The following is a 19314-nucleotide window of genomic DNA, read 5'->3' as shown; positions in this document are numbered from 1 at the left end:
CGGCTGAGGATTTGGCCTGGGTTCTTCACGTTGTGGGTGGTGCATTTAGGCTAGATAACAATCGTGGATGGATAACAGGTTAATTTTTAAAATTAGTGTATATTGAGCATTCCTTATAGGCCAGGCACTGTGAGAAGTACTTCCAAGCAGGAGCTTATAACAACCTAATGAGATCGCAATTATTATCACCATCTTCATTTTATAAATGAGGAATCTGAGGCTCAGAGATGTCAAGTCACTTGCCTAAGGTCTTACCCAGCTGGTAAGTGACAGAATGTAGACTTGAACCCAGGTTTGTCTGACCCAGAGTCTGTGCTCTTAACCACGAGCCAGTCAATTTACTGAAGTGGAAAGGCCTTCGTGATATAGCGTTGAATTTAGAGAAGCAGGTTACCTATGTTAGGTTCAGATGATCCCCTTACTGGGAGAAAAACACATAAATCAGGATAATATTTTTAAAAACCATTCCGTGAGTTTTCTGCTCTGCACCCTCCACGGGCTCTTGCCATTAAGATTTGGCCTTGGCCCAGGGGCCTCTCAGCCCTGAAAGGAGAAGGGCGAATGCCCCTTGGTCAGGGATCCTCACGAGAAAGCCAGGGACGCTGCTGAGCACTCGACCAGGTGCCAGACCCCCCACCTCAGCTGTCCCCAGTGTCCACAGTGCTGGCACTGAGAAACCCACCTACAACAAAAATCCCCGGTGTTGGGTTTCCAAACAGATTAAACAAACCAAAACCCCTAATGCAAGGCAGAAATCTAGAAGGAAACAATTTTATTGAAGAACCCAGCTGGGCCGAGATGGGTGCTGTCCACCCAGAGCCAGCCGGAGGACTGGAGCATGGAGTTGGCCCGGAAGCTTGGAGCAGAGAGGCCAATCTGAAGCAGGTGGCTCCCCAGCCCACAGGAAGGTGACAGCCCTTCTCTGCATCAGGGAAATGAGGTGGCGGTTGGGAACAGACACCGTGGTGCCCCGGCCCCCACCCAGTGACACCCTGGGAGCTGTGGGGTGAAGCCTGCTGGGCCCGGGGTCCTGGAAGCCCTGACTGCTCTCCCTCCCCAGGTGGTGGAAGGCCACTGGAGAAGGCCAAGTGCAACGTCACTCAACCACGAGAAGGTGCCACTTGTGACCCGAGACGGGTGAATCTCAGAGACACTGGGCTGAACCAGAGATGCCTTCCACAAAAGAACCCGGACCGCACGCTCCGTGGGTCTGAGGCCCCAGATTAGGGCTCTGTCCGTGGTAGAGGGGACAGGGGAGCGGCTGCCTCCAGGGTGGGGCTGGGGAGGGACCCAGGGGACTTTCCAGGGCAAGGTCACGTCCTGCGTCTTGCTGGGGGTTTGAGCTACATAGGTGTGAACGACATCAGTTGTGGACACTCGCGGTCTGCATTTCCTTGCTTGGTGGCCACTCTCAAGGCAGCCCCCTCCGTTCTTGTCCCTGCTGTCCCCCGGGGACCTGTTCATGGTTTGGGTGTGAGGCGTCTCCCCAAGCTCCTGTTCATCAGGAAGGTCCAGGTGCAGAGGCTGGGTCTGAGAGCCGTAACCTCGGCCGTCCATCCTAGTCGGCATGGACTGACCGGTGGGGTCCGTAGGCAGGTGGGGCGGGGCTGGAGGAGGTGGTCACTGGGGTGTGCCCTGGGAGGCTTGTCCTTCCTGCAGCGCCCACCCCGGCCCTGGACCAGGAGCTGAGCATCTCCCCTCTGCTGGGCCCCCATGCTGTGCGGCTTCACTTGGGCCCAGAGCCATGGACTCGGCCACCTCTGCACTGAGACCTCTGAAATCCTTAGCCCCAAGGAAGCTCTTCCTCCTCTGCGTCACTTCTGTCAGGGGCTTTGGTCACGGCAATGGAAAGTCAGCGAAAACAGCGCCCTGGCGTGGTCCTCACAGAAGGTGCTGGAGCCACCTCGGTTGGCAGGGCAGCACCCGGGGCCTGGACAGCAGGATGCTGCTTTCCCACGGTCCTCAGTCTGCAGGTCCAGGGCCGGGCGGGCGGCTCCTCCCGAGGCCTCTCTCCTGGCTGGTGGCTGGCGGCTGGTGGCCTCCTCACTGTGTCCCGTCATCTCCTTCTGTGCAGGGCGTCCCCCGTGTCTCTCTCAGGAGAACATCAGTTGGAGCTCACCCTAACAGCCCATTTTAACGGAAAGTCACCACCTGCACGTGTGAGCACGTCCTGTGGTCCCGGGGCAGCGCCTCAACGTGTGGAGTGTGAGGAGCGCCTTGCGGCCCCCAACACAGCCCGTCTCTGTCACCTGAGGTGCTCCTGAGGCTGCATCGGAAGAGGCTCTGCTGCTGGACCGTGCCCTGGGGGAAGCTGGCCGCCATTTGTGAAGAGACACCAGCAGCCCGAGGAAGGTCCCCGAGGAAGGTCCCCGAGGAGAGGTCCGCGTGGAGAGGTCCCCGAGGAAGGTCCCCGCGGAGAACTGGGAACTCCTGCCAAAGGCCGCGTGAGGGGCACAGCTCCCTGGCTAAATGACCCCCAAATTCCTGACCCTCCCAAACCGTACAGTACACGGGGTTTTATTTGTTTGCTTTAGGCTGCTGAGTTTCAGGATAATTTGTTAAACAACCGTCGATAAGTAATGGACACTACGTTAATTTTACATCGAAAGACAAAGCTAACAGAACGCTCGCCAAGAGGCCGGGGAAGGCCGGATGTGCGCAATTTGTTTTAAAGTGTAATAAGACGGGTCAGTGAATGAACAGAAGGGTGGACACATACGAAATAAACGGGGTGGCCAGTGTCAAGGGCGGCCGGGGGAGGGTCTCTGTGAACCTCTTTTTACTTTGTTGTTGTTTGGACATTTTCTTTTCACAGTGTTGGGGGAATGGCTGCTACTTTCTTAGCCAGGGCGGCAGGAACACGGGCGCTTCATGATGATGAAGCCGCAGAAACCGTTTTACCTCCTCTGGAACATTCCACAAGGATAATGGCTACATCCATGGTGGAGGAAGGAGGCCGGGGAGGGTCCTGAGCAAGACCAGGGGAGGAGGTAGAGCCGCCTGGAGGCCTGGAGGGGGGTCTGTGGCTGGGCCAGAGAGGACAGAGAGGGGACCTGGACTCCAGGGGCTGCTCAGTGGACAGTGACAGACAGCAGTCTCCTCCCCAGATGCCCCGGCCTCAGGGGCTGGGTGAGGGGAGGAAGCCCTGAGGCTGCGCGTGTCCCAAGTCCCCAGGCCCTGAGAGGCCTTCAATGTCATGAAAAGCATTGAGCTCACTGGACTTCCCTGGAAAAGTCATTTCCCCTCAGTAAACTCAGCCTCTTCTCTGATAAATGGTGGATTTCTGCCAGCTCCGGGGGCTGTAGTGGGCAGGGGGACTTCAGGCCAGTGTTTCTGCTCATCTGAATTAAAGGGAGTCATTTCAGATTCTGTGACACACACACAGACGCACACACAGACGCACACGCAGCACGGGGCCTGCCATGTGGACGGGGGCTTGGCGCACGGTCCAGGGACACCTGGCAGCACATCAGCAGACACGTCCCTTTATCTGTCCCCTGACTTTGTTTATCTTGATTTAAAAAAAAATGACATGCTCTATTTTTAGAATCAGAGAAAATAAGCCAAAGACACAAGACACATCCTCACGGCCATACCTCCGCCCCGGGTCCTCCCGGAGGCCCGCTGCCTACCTTGCTTGAGGAGGGGGGACTTGTGGCTGCTGTCCACCACGAAGGAGAACATCTTTCCGCTGGCGCTCACGGGCCGTTGGTGGGCGGCGGGTGGGACTACGGAAGGCCTGGGGAAGCCCTGGGACCAGCTTCTCTGCAGGGGCACTGGCCGGATGCCCTGGTAGAAAACGTTGAGTGGTGGCGAAGGCGACGGGATCGGCTGCTGGGAGATCCGGGACGGCTGTGGCCTCGGCCAGGGGAAGGAGACCTGTGGGCAGACAGGGGCGTCAGGGCAGTTGTGATCCGCTGCCGTGGCCTGCACCCCTCCGTCCCAGCCACGTCATCGCTGCCCCGGGCCTCGGCTGGTGAGTCACGACCCTCAGGAAGCCTCCTGGACTCTCCTCGGGGTGATGGCCACCTGTGGGCCACAGGGCACGCCCCCCACACACGGGGGTGTTCATTATGTCAGGACCCTGCCGAGACGGCACCTGCAGGATGGCCCTGGGGTCGGGCAAGGCCAGGTGGGTCAGTGTGGGACTGAGCTGCTGAGCTGGTGGCCTGTCCCCTCTGCAGGGCAGGGGCCTTCTGTCTAGCTTGCTCACCACGGTATTCCCAGCACCTAGAACGGACACCAGCATGTGTGTCCTCCACAGTGGCTGAAAGAAGAGTGACCAGGCCACCAAGGCCCAAGCCCGGCTCCTGGTTGAGACATTTCCTGGCCAGAGGGATTGGTTCGGGGGTGGGGCATGTGATCCAATCAGAGCCAAGGACCCCCAGGGGACCCAGGCTGGACACCAGGTTTTTAATTGTGAAGACCACACAGCATGATTTTTACCATTTTGAACAGTTTAACTGTATAGTTGAGTAGTGATAAGTGTATTCAAATTGTCGTGAGCAGCATCTCCAGAATTCTTCCCTTTTACCAAAGTGAAACTCTCTTCCCATCAATACCTCCAACCCCTCCCCAGGCCCCGGCAACTGCCTTTCTCTCTTCGGTCCCATCACTAGGCATGTGAGTACTCTGGGTACCTCACATGAGTGGGCTCAGACAGTATTTGTCTTCTTGTGACTGGCTTATTCTCTTAGCATCACGTCCTCAAGGGTTATCCCTGCTGTAGCATGTGTGGAATCTTTTTCCTTTTCAAGGCCGAATACTATTCCGGTGAATGGCCAGACTACATTTTGCCTGTTCGTTCTCAAGTGATGGTCACTTGAGCTGCTTGTAACTTTGGCTGCTGTGAACAGGGCTGAGCAAATGCAGAAACTGGTTGTGAGCCCTCTCTGGGGTCTGACCCTGAACTGCTCAGTATGAGAGGCTGGTTGGAGTGGGTCTCTCTTGCTACACAGGTGACAGGGTCTCGCTTTAGAGGGAGATGCAGGTATATAAATGCAGCAGTGACCGCAACAGACTCTTTAGGTGTAAAATTAAAAAATAGTGTTTTTCCCCCTGAAGTTCATTGATTTAGGGTGGCCTCGGCTGGAAGGCGGAGGTTGGTCTCTGCTGAGCAGCTCAGGTCCATCAGGCAAGGTCAGGTTTTAGCTGCTGGGAACTGCAAGGAGACGGGCAGCAGAAAAACAAACCCAAGGAAAGACCACATGAAGAGGAAGCTCCTGGCCACGCTCACATAGAGTCTGCATGGAGCCTGGGCCAAGGTCATGGAGCCTGGGGTCAAGGTCATAGAGCCTGGGGCCAAGGTCATGGAGCCTGGGGTCAAGGTCAGTTACCAACAAGGCTGGATTTAGAAACTTTACATTAAAAATACGGGTTAATGCTTCCCTCCCCGCCCCTTCCTCCCAGTCTGGACTAGTTCTGGGTCTGAGGCAGCTCATAGTCCTGAGCTCTTCCATGTCTGTCCCAGCAGGGCCACTGGAGGCACCTGGGCCGCGCCCACCCCGCGATGCTCAAGAAGCCGCACCCGTTTCCCCCACTGTGCACCCTTCCCCATGTCACCACGCAGGACCCAGGCCTTCCGCCAGGAGGCCGAGGCTGTGGACCAGGGAGGGCGGCCTGTCCTCCAGCGCCTGTCATGTTCCAAGCTGTTTGCAACCACTGCCGCGGGGACGGCGACGGCCCCACAGAGATGGGGACGGTGGCGCCCTAACACGCGTGGTCTCCTCAGAATGACCCTGGGGAGCCGGAGGCTTTGCACCCCACCGGGGGCCGAGGATATGCAGCTCCGCGGGTTGGCGACTCCCTGGAGCATGGCAGCCAGGAGGTGGGGCCTGCTTGACCCCAGCCCTGCTCTTGGAGCATTGGGGTTATCTGAAGTCACGGTGGGCACCTGCCGGCCACACTGCAAAAGGCTCTTGGGTGGCTGGTAACGGAGAGCAGACGTTCCAAGTTAAAAAAAAATGAAAGTGTCGAGTAGACGGTGGGAAAACCCGCAGGCCAGTGCCCTGACAGGTTCCCAGGAGGCTGGCGGCTCCCTCCGGGTGCTCCTCCAGGTCCACGCAGCCTTCTGTAAACTGCTGTGAGGACGGCGGCCTCCACCCAGCAGGGCCTGTGACAGTGTCACTGCTGTGCCCGAGCAGCGCTGGGCCCAGCCTGTGCTGCCTCACCAGAGCCACCGTGCGGCGTTCAGAACGTCGGGGCTGGTTGATAAACTCGGCCACGAATGAAAATCAGATCATGTATGTTGCAATTACAGGACAGTGACAAACAGGTGGCACCCAGCCTTCCTCATCATTCTGCCACACTCCTTATCACCCACGCCCTTGACTTTGCCTGTCAACGTTGAAAACACGACACAACCAGGCTCCTTCCAGCCCCGCGGGTGACATATAACCAGAAACTGGCCACCGCGGGAAGCTCACACCTTACAAGCTACGCAGAGTCACAAATCGGGGCTTGATCACTCGCACCAAAGAAGTGGGCGGGGAAGACGGGAAGACAGAGCCATGTGTCGCAGCCTGACCATGAGGAACAGCGCCAACACCAAGGCCGACACCGAAGCTCCTCATCTGACGCAGCAGAGTCTCTCCTGTCCCCAAGGGACACGTGAGGTCCCAACACGCCCCTTCTTGGTTCACTTTTGTCTCCCTCATAAGCGTGAGCAAACATACCCCGACCATTAATGCTTTCAGTGGTCACCCTGCGCTGGCAATGGTTCAGCAAAGACCCAGAGAAACGTCCTGCGAGAACCGCCGGCTGCGTGGAGTCCCAGGAGAGTGGCGTGAGGTAGGACTGTAAAGAGTGCACTGTGCGGCATCTATAGCAGCGAACTTTTACCAGAAATTCTATATTTTCCACCTTTTCTATTGGTGCATTATAGTTGTGCATATCGAGGGGATCTGTTGTCACGTATTTGCACGATAAAGATAGTTGGCCAACATCACTCTCAGCCCTCCCCTGCCAACCCCTTGGTCGCTTTCCTCTCCTGGTCTCCCTTGATTTTCATGACCCACTCCACCTTCCTTTTCCGTTTTCCTCTCTAGCCTCTGCATATGCAGGGAAACATGACCCTCCACCTGCTGAGCTCGACTTAGAAATTCATTTTCTTTATGGATGATACAGCTCCACGGTGGGTACGGGCTGTGGAGCACCACCGGGATGCTGCTTGAGTGGCCTTGTACTGAGCCGGGGGGTGTGGGGGACTCACTTCTCCCCTTGGGGACGATCCCGGCATTCCCGTGTATAGACTGCCCAAGGCGTGGGGTCTCTTCCTCTCTGCCCACGGGACAGCTCTCCTGGCTCCGGAGTTGGGCGAGACCCACTGGGACAGTTAGCCCAGCCCCTACCTTATTTGGTAAAGAACATCCTTGGAAAGCCCTTGAAGTCCCCGTGTGGAGTCGGAGCCAAGCGTGGCTCTTGCTCCCCTCCTTCCAGGGTGGAAGCTCCACCCTGAAGTCGTGGAGCCGTCCCGCCCTCGCTTTTCAAAATTATTTTCTGTGTCGTGTGGTTTTTTTGCCGCCTTTTTTCTTAGCTGAACTTCACAGCCAGCCCACTCCACGCACAGGAACCCCAGATTGCATTGCCCACGCGGGACCTGAGCGAGAATGTACCACGTTCTTGACCCATTTGTCCGCTGATGGAGCCCAGGGCTGGCTCATGGTTTGGCTGCTGTGAACGTGGGCTGCAGGGATCACTGTGCTGCGTGGCTTCGGTTCCTGTGGATAAACACTGAGGAGCCGCATGGCTGGGTGGCGTGTGGCCCCTGGCCAGCCTCTGGGGAACCTCCACACTCATGTCCGTGGTGGCTGTGCTGACTCACGGTCCCCACCGAGCAGCAGACCTTTGCTCTTTACGACACCTCACTTTTCAGAGAGCTGTTGGTCACACATTTTCCAGCAGATGGCTGAGCACCCAGCTCCGTGCCTGCTACACACTACAGGTGTTCACTGACCCAACTGGACCAGCCATGGGCAGACAGAGCGTAAGGGAAATGTCCTTCAGCTGATTCTGGGCGAGAACAGGGGAAATACACCATGATGCAGAAATTAAGGAAATGCTAAAGTAAAAAAAAAAGTGGGCAGACGACAGTGACCCCAGGCCCACCCACCACGCGTGGTAGAGTGATCACAGCTCACCGCGTGGAGGAGAGCTACTGTGCTGCGGCCCCATACCAACACGTGGGTGGGGTGGCTTTCCCAGCCGGCTTCCATCTAGTGACAACAGCCAGGACCTACAAGACCATCTTCCAGGTCCCTGCAGGCAAGGTATCGGTAATCTGCAGGGACACTACAAGATTATACGGTAGAAACTGTAATACCTTGAATCCACACTGTGAGACAGGAAGACACACAGACGACATGAAGAAATGGGAAGAAAGTGCCTGAAATAAGCCACGCTGATACAATGGTAGATCCACTGACAGCACAGGAGCTGGAATGTCAGGGAAGGAGAGCAGAAGGTACATGATTAAAATGATGTGCGAAGCCAAGAATGAATTGAGAGAGCAAGTACAGGCCACAATGAGATGAGAGAGGACATACAGGTAGCAAAAGATTACTTCAAGAAAGAGAGAGACGCTGGAAAAAAACCCAAACAAACAAATCCTTGAAATGAAGGAAACGATAAACCAAATAAAAAATTCAATAGAAAGCATCAAGAACAGACTAGATCACTTGGAAGACAGAACGTCAGGCAATGGAGACAAAATATGTATCTTGAAAACAAAGTTGGCCACACAGTGAAGATGGTCAGAAACCATGAACAGAACCTCCAAAGAATTACGGGATGATATGACAAGACCAAATTAAGAATTATTGGGATAAAGAGAGGCACAGAGATACAAACCAAAGAAATGCACAATTTCTTCAATGAAATGATATCAGAAAATGTCCCAAACACGAAGAATGAATTAAAAAATTGAATACAAGAGTCTTACAGGACACCAAATATGCAAAATTACAGCAGACCCACACCAAGGCACATTATCCTGAAAACGCCTAGTCTACAGAATAGGGAGAGAATTTTAAAAGCTGCAAGAGAAGAGCTTCAGGTTACACATAGGGAGAAACCCATTAGGAGCTCAGCGGATTTCTCAGCCAGGAGATCCTGGAGCAGCACACACCAAGCTCTGAAAGAACAAAGGGTGGCGATGTGTTAGAGGGTCATACGGTGGCCAAGGCTGGGACAATCTGAGCCACAGATGAGTGACAAAGTGGTGGGTCATGATTCGAAGTATAAAATGAGTGCACAGGAACCATGCTGGTGGGAACGTGGTTGGGTAGAGGCATCCCCGGGGCGGAGACGCTTCCTTGTGGAACCTGCCGAGCACAACACCACTCTCTCCAGCAGGGGGAGCTCGTGCCCTCCCTGAGGCTGTGCAACACCCAGAGACCATGGAGAAACCTGGTGACCCGGCCCAGCGTCACCATCACCAGGGAAGTGGTGCTGACGGGTGTCTGGACATCGCGGGCTGGCAGGACGCTTGGCCTCTGCCGCATGTGTTCTGAAGGCCACGACCCCAGGCGAAGCAGAGACAGACACAGTCACAGATGGGGCATGTTCTCAGGTCACCTGGCCAGTAGGCAGGGCCACCAAGGAGAGGAGAACCAAGGGAAGACTCGACCCAGGGGACGAGGTGACTGAGCAACGTGGGCCCGGGGTGGCGTGGCTCCTGAAGTGTGGTGACACTGACAGGCCCATGCTGTGTGTGTGTGTGTGTGTGCGCGGACACTGACCGACCCATGCCGTGGTCCAGGACAGACGTTAAGATGTGGCCGTGGAAGCTGCAGGAGGTCTGCACCACTTCCTGTGCCATCATTACAGCTCCCTGTAAATCCAAATTCTGCCCCCCCTCCAAACAAACAAACAAACAAACAAACAAACAAAAAAACATTACTTTTAAAAAAGGCTTTGAGTTACCAGGATAAAATAAATAGTGGAGAATCCCTGAGCAGTGGCAGACCAGCTCACTCAGGGGGAGACCTGGGGGCCCACCACAGCCCCTGCTGCCTCAGCTTTGCCAGACTTGTCTATAACTACCAGCTGAAGGGACCTAAGGGGACATGGAAGGTAGGCAGTGGAGGGTGGGGGATCCCTCCACCCCAGGAAGGGCGCATGAGCCACGCTTGGGTGTCAGTGATTGGTTCTTGATCTCAACCAAATCAGTGAAGAAGCTGGCTTTCTCTAGAACTGTGTTGGAGCTACTGCTGGGTACCTTGCCACAGGTGAGCCAAGAGTCTGCCACAGACTGTGAAGCTAACAGAGGGGAAGGGACAGATATCTGATCGTCATTTGAATCCAGCCAGGCCTGAAGCCCTTACGCTTATGACTCCCTACCTTTTCATGTATTTATGTATCTTTTGCTTAGGCTAGTTTGAGTTAGGGTTTTGAAATGTGCCAACAATGAAATTTTCTGGATAGTATGATTATTGTGATTTTAGCACAAGCCTCAATATGTCATCAGAATTAAAGTTGCTATCACATAGGTTCTGACATGTTCAGATGAAGCCCATCACGCTGTGATCGAGATTTACCTTTAAATCAGATTCACCTTTAACCTTATAAAAGTAAAACAGTGGCCCAGAGAAGTGATCTAAGACCAAGGAACCAGTCACAAGACAGGCAGTGAGACATTAAATAGAGAAGCAGAACAAACAAACACTTCTCTAGCTGCAGTCGACTGCAGAGTGTAAACTCTGTTTTTCTGCTTCAAAAGTTACACCAGGGAAAACATCCCAAAGTCTTAAAAGAAAACTTTGCACTTTAAGAAACAGGTAAAAGTCATGACATACGCGTGTGATTGTTGTCTGTTAATGTCTGGCGTATCTTTCGGCTGTATCAATGTCATTCTTCTATTGCTCTCTGTACAAGCCCACCTCTATGCCTGTGTGTAGACTGGGATCCATATTTCCAAGCTCTGTGTTCGAGAGGTGATGGAACAATTGTTCACACCCGTTTCTTCTTATTCCGTAGTTAACTGGGTTAGCTGTGAGGGCCCAGCTCCTGGCAGACACAGGGCCCAGTCTTCATTCCTTCTTCCTCCTGACCCCCCCCCCCCACCACCTTTTTTTTTTTCTTTTGCTTCTTCCAGAAACTGAATAAATGGAGGCGGGTGTTCCGGGTGGAGGTCGCATTCTCCTGGAGGCAGCAGGTGGTGGCTGCGCACGGGGCACCACGGATCTCTGGCTGTCCTGACGGTGGACCAGGGAAGCCAACCTGGTCCACGGTGAAGTGGGCGGCTTGGCGGTTTGCCAATGACGCCTTTTTTATGAAGACAGTTAAGGACCTAGATTTGGTCCACGGCTGTCAGTTCACCCTCCGCAGGTGAAGAGGACGGGATTGAGCCTTTTACAGATACGGTCCAGCTCCTCCTCTGCCCATTCCCTCTGGGTGACCCTGACCATGTGTAAGGTAACGGCAGCTGCTTCTTACTTTGTGAGGACGGATGGGGTGGCGCCTAGCGAGCTCAGGGTGCGTCCTGGTGCCCAGGAACTGCTCGTGACACACAGCCACCAGGCAGCTGCGTCCTCCAGGAAGAAACAGGAAGGGACAGGGGGTGGCCTGCCGCGGGGCTGCGGTAATGGGGGTGATTCCTGGTAAATGGGGGTGAGGGGGGAAGCCAGAGCCCACGCTACCTTTTCCTCCCTCCTTGGTGGCCCTGTTTTCACCCACTAAGTCGTCCCCAGCAGCAGGGGAAGCCACAGGCCGCCTGGGGCTGCAGGGAGCACTGTGGCCTGAGCGTCCTCGGCCCTGGGATCTCTGCGCTCCTGGGAAACCCTCCTAGACTGGGACTCGTGAGATCTGTCCCTTGATCTCCATTCTGGCCGTCACCGACAGACACATCACCTTGGGAAAGTGTGGCACCTCTTTGGGACTTAGCTTACCCAGGATGGGACGGTCCCAATGGCCTCTGCAAGAATTCTGAAGGGGGAAAGGACACCTTTGACGACTGTGTAGAAACCGGAAACTGAAACTCAGGTCGTACTGGAAGGTGAACTTGGCCCATCAAAGCCCTCACTTTTGACCGTGTCCTTCCCCAAGAAGCAGAGAGCAGCAGGGACTGCTGGCCAGTGGGGGCAGGATGCCGGGGGTCGCCAGAGTGAAGGACGCTTCCAGAAGTCACCAGGGAGTCTGGCTGGACAGGGCAGAGCAGGCCAGGGGAAGTCCAGACACGGGAGCTGACCCCTCAGTCAGGGTCAGCCCAGAGCCCACTCCCGGGTCAGGCTGGAGGAGCTGTCCATGGGGAGAGGAAAGCAGGTCGCCTCTTCCTGAGCCAGCTCTATGTGTCCTGGGTTCCTCTCTCTCTGTGTGGTTCCATTTAGATTTGTCACATTTCAGAACAAAGACAAAATTCCTGTGTTCTGGTGAGTGTTTCCTTGGCCCGCTGCTGTGGAGGACAGGATGGCTGGTGACAGGGCAGCCCTGGCTCACAGCTCCCTTCCTGGGCCCCTGACACACAGAGACACACAAACAGACAACACACACACACTCACAGACACAAAGACCACACACAGACACAGACAGACACACACACAGACAGCACAGATACACATACATAGACACACAGACACAGACACACAGACACACACAGGCACACACAAAGACAACAGACACACAGACACAGACACACAGACACAGACACACATAGACAACACACATATACAGACACACAGACACACACATAGACACACAGACACAGACACACACACAGACACAGAGAGAGACAACACAGACACACACAGACACAGACACACGTATACACACAGAGACAGACACACAGACACAAGAGACAACACAGACCCACAGACACACAGAGACAATATAAACACACAGACACATAGACACACACAGAGACACAGACACAGACACACAGACAACACAGACACATAGACAAGCGCACACACACAGACACACAACAAGAAGCAGCAACAACCACCGTGGCAGCCGCCCCTGACCGGCTTTGTTTCAGTCTCCTGATTTGTGGGCGGAAACTGTCACTCAGTGGCTGCTCCAGGCCTGGCTGGGGCCTGCAGGTCATGTCCTGCACAACCCCAGGGCGCTGTCTGCCTAGACCACAGCGTGAGTGGAGACCATGGAGGCCCACGTGGTGAGGGACTACGATGGTGGCGAGAGCGGGGACTTGGATTCTCACGGAGCTTCCTGGTGCCCATGTGCTTTGACAGCCAAGAGCTCGTCCTGATTCTCCATCCTGTGTGTCCTCCCATGGGTTTGTCACTTGCAAATGCACCTGGTAGTTGGGGAGGTCTCAGAAGGAGGCATGGTCACTTGGTCACTGGCTGAACAATTTGCATACAGCGCCCCACTGAATTCCACAGGAACCCGGGTGGCGGCAACTATTAGATCCAGCTTCACAGAGTGGAGAGTGTGGCTTTGAGGGGTGAGGCACCTTGCCTTGACCTTGACCCCGTAGCTGTTGAGAGCAGGGATGGGGCTAGATGGGGCCGCTGGACTTGGTCTGCAGGACAGCTGCCCCGTTGCTATATGGTTGCAAACACTCAGGTCCCTAACTTCTCCCCGACTCCTGCTCCCTAAAAACAAGCCTGTCACCACCTCTCTGGGTCACGGCACCAAGCCCGGAGTAGCGACCTTTCCCCTGGGAACGCTTTGTCAGGAAAAGAACAGTTGCCCTTGTGATATTAGGACCGCTGTCTTCCAGAGAAGGAGTTCTGGAAAACTCCACCTGGGGAGAGAGCGCCCTCTCCTGGCCCAAAAGACGGATGGGAACAGGAGTGAGCGGGCGTCCAGCTGGCTCTGGATTTCTCAGGAAAAACGGACCCAAAATATTTGATGAGAGTCACTCTCCATGTACTTAAAGATAAACAGCCCACAGGCAGGGTCACCAGGCCAGCGGGACAGAATCCACAGGAGTGGCAGCCGGCACGGGACCCCCTTCAGCCAGAACCTAGGGAGGCTCCCAGGGGGACAGGTCCCGCCCGAGGCCAGCCACACGGTGCCTAGAGATTCATAGAGGCAGGAAGCAGAGCAGCGCTGCCTGGGCTGGGCGAGGGCCGAGGCGCCTCACTCTTCCACGGGGACAGTTTGGGTTCTACAAGATGAAGCAGGGCAGCGGTGGAGATGGGCACCTCATGCCACCAACGTCCTCATGTAAGCATGGCGAGGTGGCAGACCTCATGCTGCGTGGATCCCACCCCAGCTTCAGAAGGGAAAAGATCAGAACCAGACGGACACAGGTGAGTGTTGGAGGTTTCTCTGGGGGTGGGTGATGGAATCGTGCTGGAAACAGACCCTGCAATGGCGGCCGGCTCATCGATTCACTAGAGTTTGCAAGGTGCACATTTGAAATGGGGGACATGTGTGTCACACCACGTGAGCTTCAGTGCAGCCACGGGAGCCAGCCGGGGAGCCACGGGCCTGTTTGAGGCTATGCAGCTTGCTGGCTTGGCGTGGTGATGGCCACGTGTCAAAGCCCACCACGGTAGGCACTTTACCCACAGGCAGCTGGATACGCCAGTCACCCCGCAGCAAAGCTGGGTCTTTAAAAGGCAGCACATGCCTGCAATCCCAGTGGCCCAGGAGGCTGAGGCAGCAGGATTGCGACAGCAACAGCGAGGCGCTAAGCAGCTCAGTGGGACCCTGTCTCTTAATAAAACACAAAATAGGGCTGGGGATGGGGCTCAGTGGTCGAGTGCCCCTGAGTTTTATCCCTGGTACAAAAAAAAAAAAAAAGGTAGCCCAGTGTCGCACGGTAATGGGTCTCTCCTAGTTCATCAGACAACGCCCCTTCTGATGGGCACTGAGGTCTCAAATTTTATGCTACTATAAGTAATATTCCAATAAATATTTTCGTAAGATAAGAAAGAAACACAGATATTGATTGTATGTCCTCTCCTCTCTGCCTGGCAAGTCACAAAAATCAGAATTTCCTAAGGAGGGGGCCCAGGAACCTATAATTTTACTGGAAATTTCTGAAAAATTCTTGTAATCAGACTCATTAAGGAAACACTGCCTCAGACTTCACAGACTTGGATCAGAAATTCCATTTTCTTTCATCCCTAAAAGAGCCCACAAACGCTACATACAAAATATTCTGTATTGGCTTCCCTTCTGTTGGGGCACAGCGGCTCTCCAAGGAGCTGGTGAGCATGCAGCTTCCAGGAGTGCTGTGGGGCTGTTAGCTGGAGCACAAATAAATAAATGAGGAAATATGAATAAATAAAATATGGGTGTCCAGTTCAAACTGAGTTTCTGTAAAAACTGAATAAATTTTTAGCATAAGTATATCCCATGCCATATTGGGGACATACTTATAACTAAAACTATTTTTTTAATATAAACTAAAATTTAACTAGGTGTCCTGCATTTTTTTCTGGCAACCCTAAGCATGAGTCCTTGGGCCTGGGGGAGCTCAGAGATCTGCACTGCTGCTCTGCTGTCACGTGGTTCTGACATGGGGGACCTAAGTGGCCTCTTGAGAACCGCTGATCAGGACAGCACCCTCTGGGTCGGGAGGCCTGGCAGTGCTGCCAGAGGACCCAGAGCTTTCCCTGAGCAAACGTGTTAGCGTTGGTGCCAGGGGAAGGAGAGAGCAGGAGCGGCCTGTCCCAGGTTCCAAAGCCCAGTGGGAGCCCGGTGGTGGGGTCCTGGTCAGGCGCCTGCGGGTCGCGGAGGGCGATCCCTGGGGCCAGCTTTCACAGGGCTCTGGGAGACCCCAGCCCCAGGCCGCTGGCTGGAGTCTCTACATTTATTATTGTTGGTCTTATCCTAGGAAGGGTCTAAGCCTTGGGGGTCTCAGTCCCTGCAGCGGAGTTGGGGTGGGAGTGAGGCCAACACCCACCTCCCGGGACCGGACGACGGGTGCCACCGAGGCGCCGCAGGCTGTGAGTTTCACAATCGTAACGGGGGCTCATTGGACCTTCAGGTGAGCCCAGGGCGGTCACGGCCCCACCCTGTGGATGCCAAGACGGCCGTCCAGGGTCCCGGGCTGCTCAGGAGCCCGCAGGGAGCGGGGTGGCAGGGCGGGGATCCGCGGCCAAGGCCGTGACCTCGTCGGCCCCTGCGCGCCTCCCTGGTGGGCCCCGGGCTCCTGGTGACCAGATTTTATGGGTTGATTTCACTTGAGACCCAGGTCTGGGCCCTGAGCCCGGGCGCGTTTCTGCCGGGCCCGACAGTGGCTGTTCCCAGCTGGGACGCGGAGTTTCACGAAGGCCACACCCCACCATATGGGGGCGCTGCTCCCCCAGACCCACGGCCGGGGCTTTCACAGCCGGCGGTGCACAGCCTGCAAAGAGGGGCGCCCTCCGCAGAGCTGCACCCTGGGCTGTCCCGATGGCAGGCGACACGGCAGGACGCGGCGAGCTCGGCACATCGTCCCCTGCAGCGCACTGCTGGGCACCTCGTGCTGACCCTGCCCCGTCCTGGCTCGGCATGTCGTCTCGGGCACCCTGTGCCCCTGGCACAGCTGGGCACCCTGTCCCCCTGCCCCGACGTGGCTCGGCATCCCGCCTGCAGCGGCCTGGGCTCACCTGGGGTGGATTCTCAATGACCAGCTCGTAGGTCAGTCCCATGGACCCAAATCTCAGGATGTCCCCGGGGATGAGCTTCACAGCCACGTTCTGGATGTGACACTCGTTGACGAACGTGCCGTTGCGGGAATTGAAGTCCTGAAGAACGAAACTGCCCTCGTCCTCGTTGAACTCAATGAGCGCGTGGTGGTTGTCGATGTCTGCCGACTGAAAGCAGAGACGGACAGTGGTCGTAGGAACAAAAATGCATGGCCCTAGTGCGCACTGTAGGCCAGAATGTGTCACCCAAGTCGCTGTGGATTGTCACCACATTGTTTTATTTATTTTTTGGTACTGGGCACTGAATCCTGGGCCTGGCACATGCTAAGCAAGTACTCTACATGGAGCTACACCCTGCGCTCACAATCCTCATTGTTAAAGGATGCTGAGGATCAGAGAGGGTAAGTGATTTTCCTAAGGCCACATAGCTAGAGTGTGTTGGAGCTGGGATGTGCTCTCTGACTGCAGACCTGGGAACAGGCACCAAGTTGTTGGGTGGAGAGTCAGAAAAAGGCAAAAGGAAGCTGGGTAGTCTCAGTGGGTAAATGTTTGGCCAGGGAGGTGGCCATTCCTGTTCCTGTTCCCTTGACTCTGCACCGGCTGGTGTAGGGTGGGAGGGAAAGGCTGGGCAGGAAACAGAAACCGCCTGGACACAAACCACAAAGGCCAGTGGCGAGTGAGAGCTGTCCAGCCAGGTCCATGGAGAGGGTCACATAGCTGAGGGGGTATTGCTGTTCATTGTTTTGTTCATTCAAAAAATAACATTTCTTATTGCAGAAAATGAGAAATAGAGAAAAGCAGTAAAAGGATATTAAAATCTCTTGTAATCCCATCCCCCAGAGGCAGCCGCTGTTAATACTGTGGCTCACATCCTTCTGGGTTTTTTTCTATGTTGACATTCTTTTAAAATTAAAACAAAATTAATCACTTAACACATACAACTGCCTTTCAAAACTCAGACATGCAATGAAGCATTTTCCCATGTGATTAGTTATTCCCTTTGCATCTTAGAAGCTACTCAGAGTTTATCTAACCAAAGATGATCTACTTTTCAACAGGGGGCCAGGTGTGACTATGGTCCCCAAAGGAAAGGGCTCCCGGCCAGTGCATCTATGAGCTGGTGGTGGGGGACAGAAGCACCTCTCAATTTCATTTTTTAAAAAATCTGATTGAACTCAAGGATGCTTAACCACCGAGTCATATCCCCAGCCCTTTTTATTTTTTATTTTGAGATAGGGTCTTGCTAGGTCTCTTAGGGCCTGGCTAAGTTGCTGAGGTTGGCTTTGAACTTGCAATCCTCCTGCCTTGGCCTCCTGAGTTGCTGGGATTATAGGCGTGCACCACTGTGCCTAACTTAATTCTGCTTTAATAAGAAGAGTGAGCCGAGCTCATCATCCAGGGCAATAGCACCTTCCCCTGGCCTCGGGCCCTGCAGGGAGGTAAGGAAACACATTTCTTTTCTTTTCTATTCTATTTATTTCCTTTCTTCCTTCCTCATCTTTTCTTAATTTTTTTTTTTTTATGATGGTACCTCACTATGTTGCCCAGATTGACCCTAAGCTCAGGTGATCCTTCCATCTCAGTCTCTGGGTAGCTGGGACCCCATCCACGTACCACATGCCTGAATGTCTTTGTCTTTTAAGGACACAGCCTACAGGACATCCACTCCAGCCTGAGACTTTGCAATCATTTTCTAAGTTCACCTTCTTCATCTTTTCAGGATATCCCCATCAGGTTTCATTAAAAAGTACATGCACTCAGAAATCTAAAATGCCATCATAAGTACCAACAGTTTATTTTACTAATAAAACATATTGATGCACGTGACAGAGGAGCATTCTAACATATTAAACTTTACATGCCAGGAAACTGGCCAGCTTTCTTACCACAGTGTCCCATTTCATCCTCACAATCCAGACAGTCCCCATTTTGTGGAGGAGGAAACTGAGTCATAGAATGATTTATGTGGGGCCACCAACTTGACAAGATTGGTTTGTGCCCAGTTTTCTTAAATTGAAGTCTATTGACAAGTTTCCATCAAACACTTTAACACTCCAAATACAAAGACACCAAAGAAAGCTGGAGTAGCTAAATTCATTGCAGACACATCTGACTTCAGAAGAAGAAGAGCTATTGGATGTAGAGAGGCATTAAAAAATGATAAAAGGGTCCATTCTCTGAGAAGACGTAACAACCCTAAACATGTATGCACCTAATAACAGTTAAAAAATACAAGAGGCAAAACCCAATAAACTGCAAGGAGAGACAGAACATCCCTTGTGGTAGTTGAGATGTCATTCCTTCTCTGCCAATAACAGATGGACCCAGCAGGCAGAAAATGAGTAAGGCCACAAGATGAACTGCATGGCACCAGCAATCAACCAGATCTAATTGGTGTTTATAGAATATGTAAGCCAACAACAACAAGACACACATTCTTTTCAAGTTCATATAGGACAATCATTCACCAAGATACACCACGTTCTGGATCCTAAAACACATCTCAACATATTTAAAAGAATAGAAAGTATGCTGACTCTGCTCTCAGACCACAGTGGAATTAAACTAGAAATCAGGAAGAAAAAGATTGCTGGAAAATCCCCAAATATCTGAAGATTAAACAATTTATTTCTAAATAGCTAAATACCACATGAGTCATAAAAGAAGTCCCAAGACCAGTGAAAAATGATCTTAACTAAATGAAAATGAAAACCAACATTTGTGGCTGCAGGGAGAGCTGGGCATGGGTGGTGTTGAATGCATGGGTGGT

General features: G+C 53.7%; 1 protein-coding gene across 1 annotated transcript in view; it reads right to left on the bottom strand.

Annotated features, from left to right (window-relative positions):
- Window positions 1-19314, bottom strand: part of Fhad1 (forkhead associated phosphopeptide binding domain 1) — a 117256-nt gene that overhangs the window by 79885 nt on the left and 18057 nt on the right. The window contains exons 2-3 of the mRNA XM_071617369.1: window positions 16506-16712; window positions 3633-3879 (exon numbers count right to left, since the gene is read on the bottom strand). Of these exons, the coding sequence (XP_071473470.1) occupies window positions 3633-3879; window positions 16506-16712 (454 nt within the window). The remainder of the gene's footprint in view (window positions 1-3632; window positions 3880-16505; window positions 16713-19314) is intronic.

This window comes from Marmota flaviventris, chromosome 10 (genome assembly GCF_047511675.1).
Source record: "Marmota flaviventris isolate mMarFla1 chromosome 10, mMarFla1.hap1, whole genome shotgun sequence".
In the NCBI taxonomy this organism is placed as follows: domain Eukaryota; kingdom Metazoa; phylum Chordata; class Mammalia; order Rodentia; family Sciuridae; genus Marmota; species Marmota flaviventris.
The sequence above is the reverse complement of the archived record's forward strand: the minus strand, read 5'-3'. Positions and strand labels throughout refer to the sequence as shown.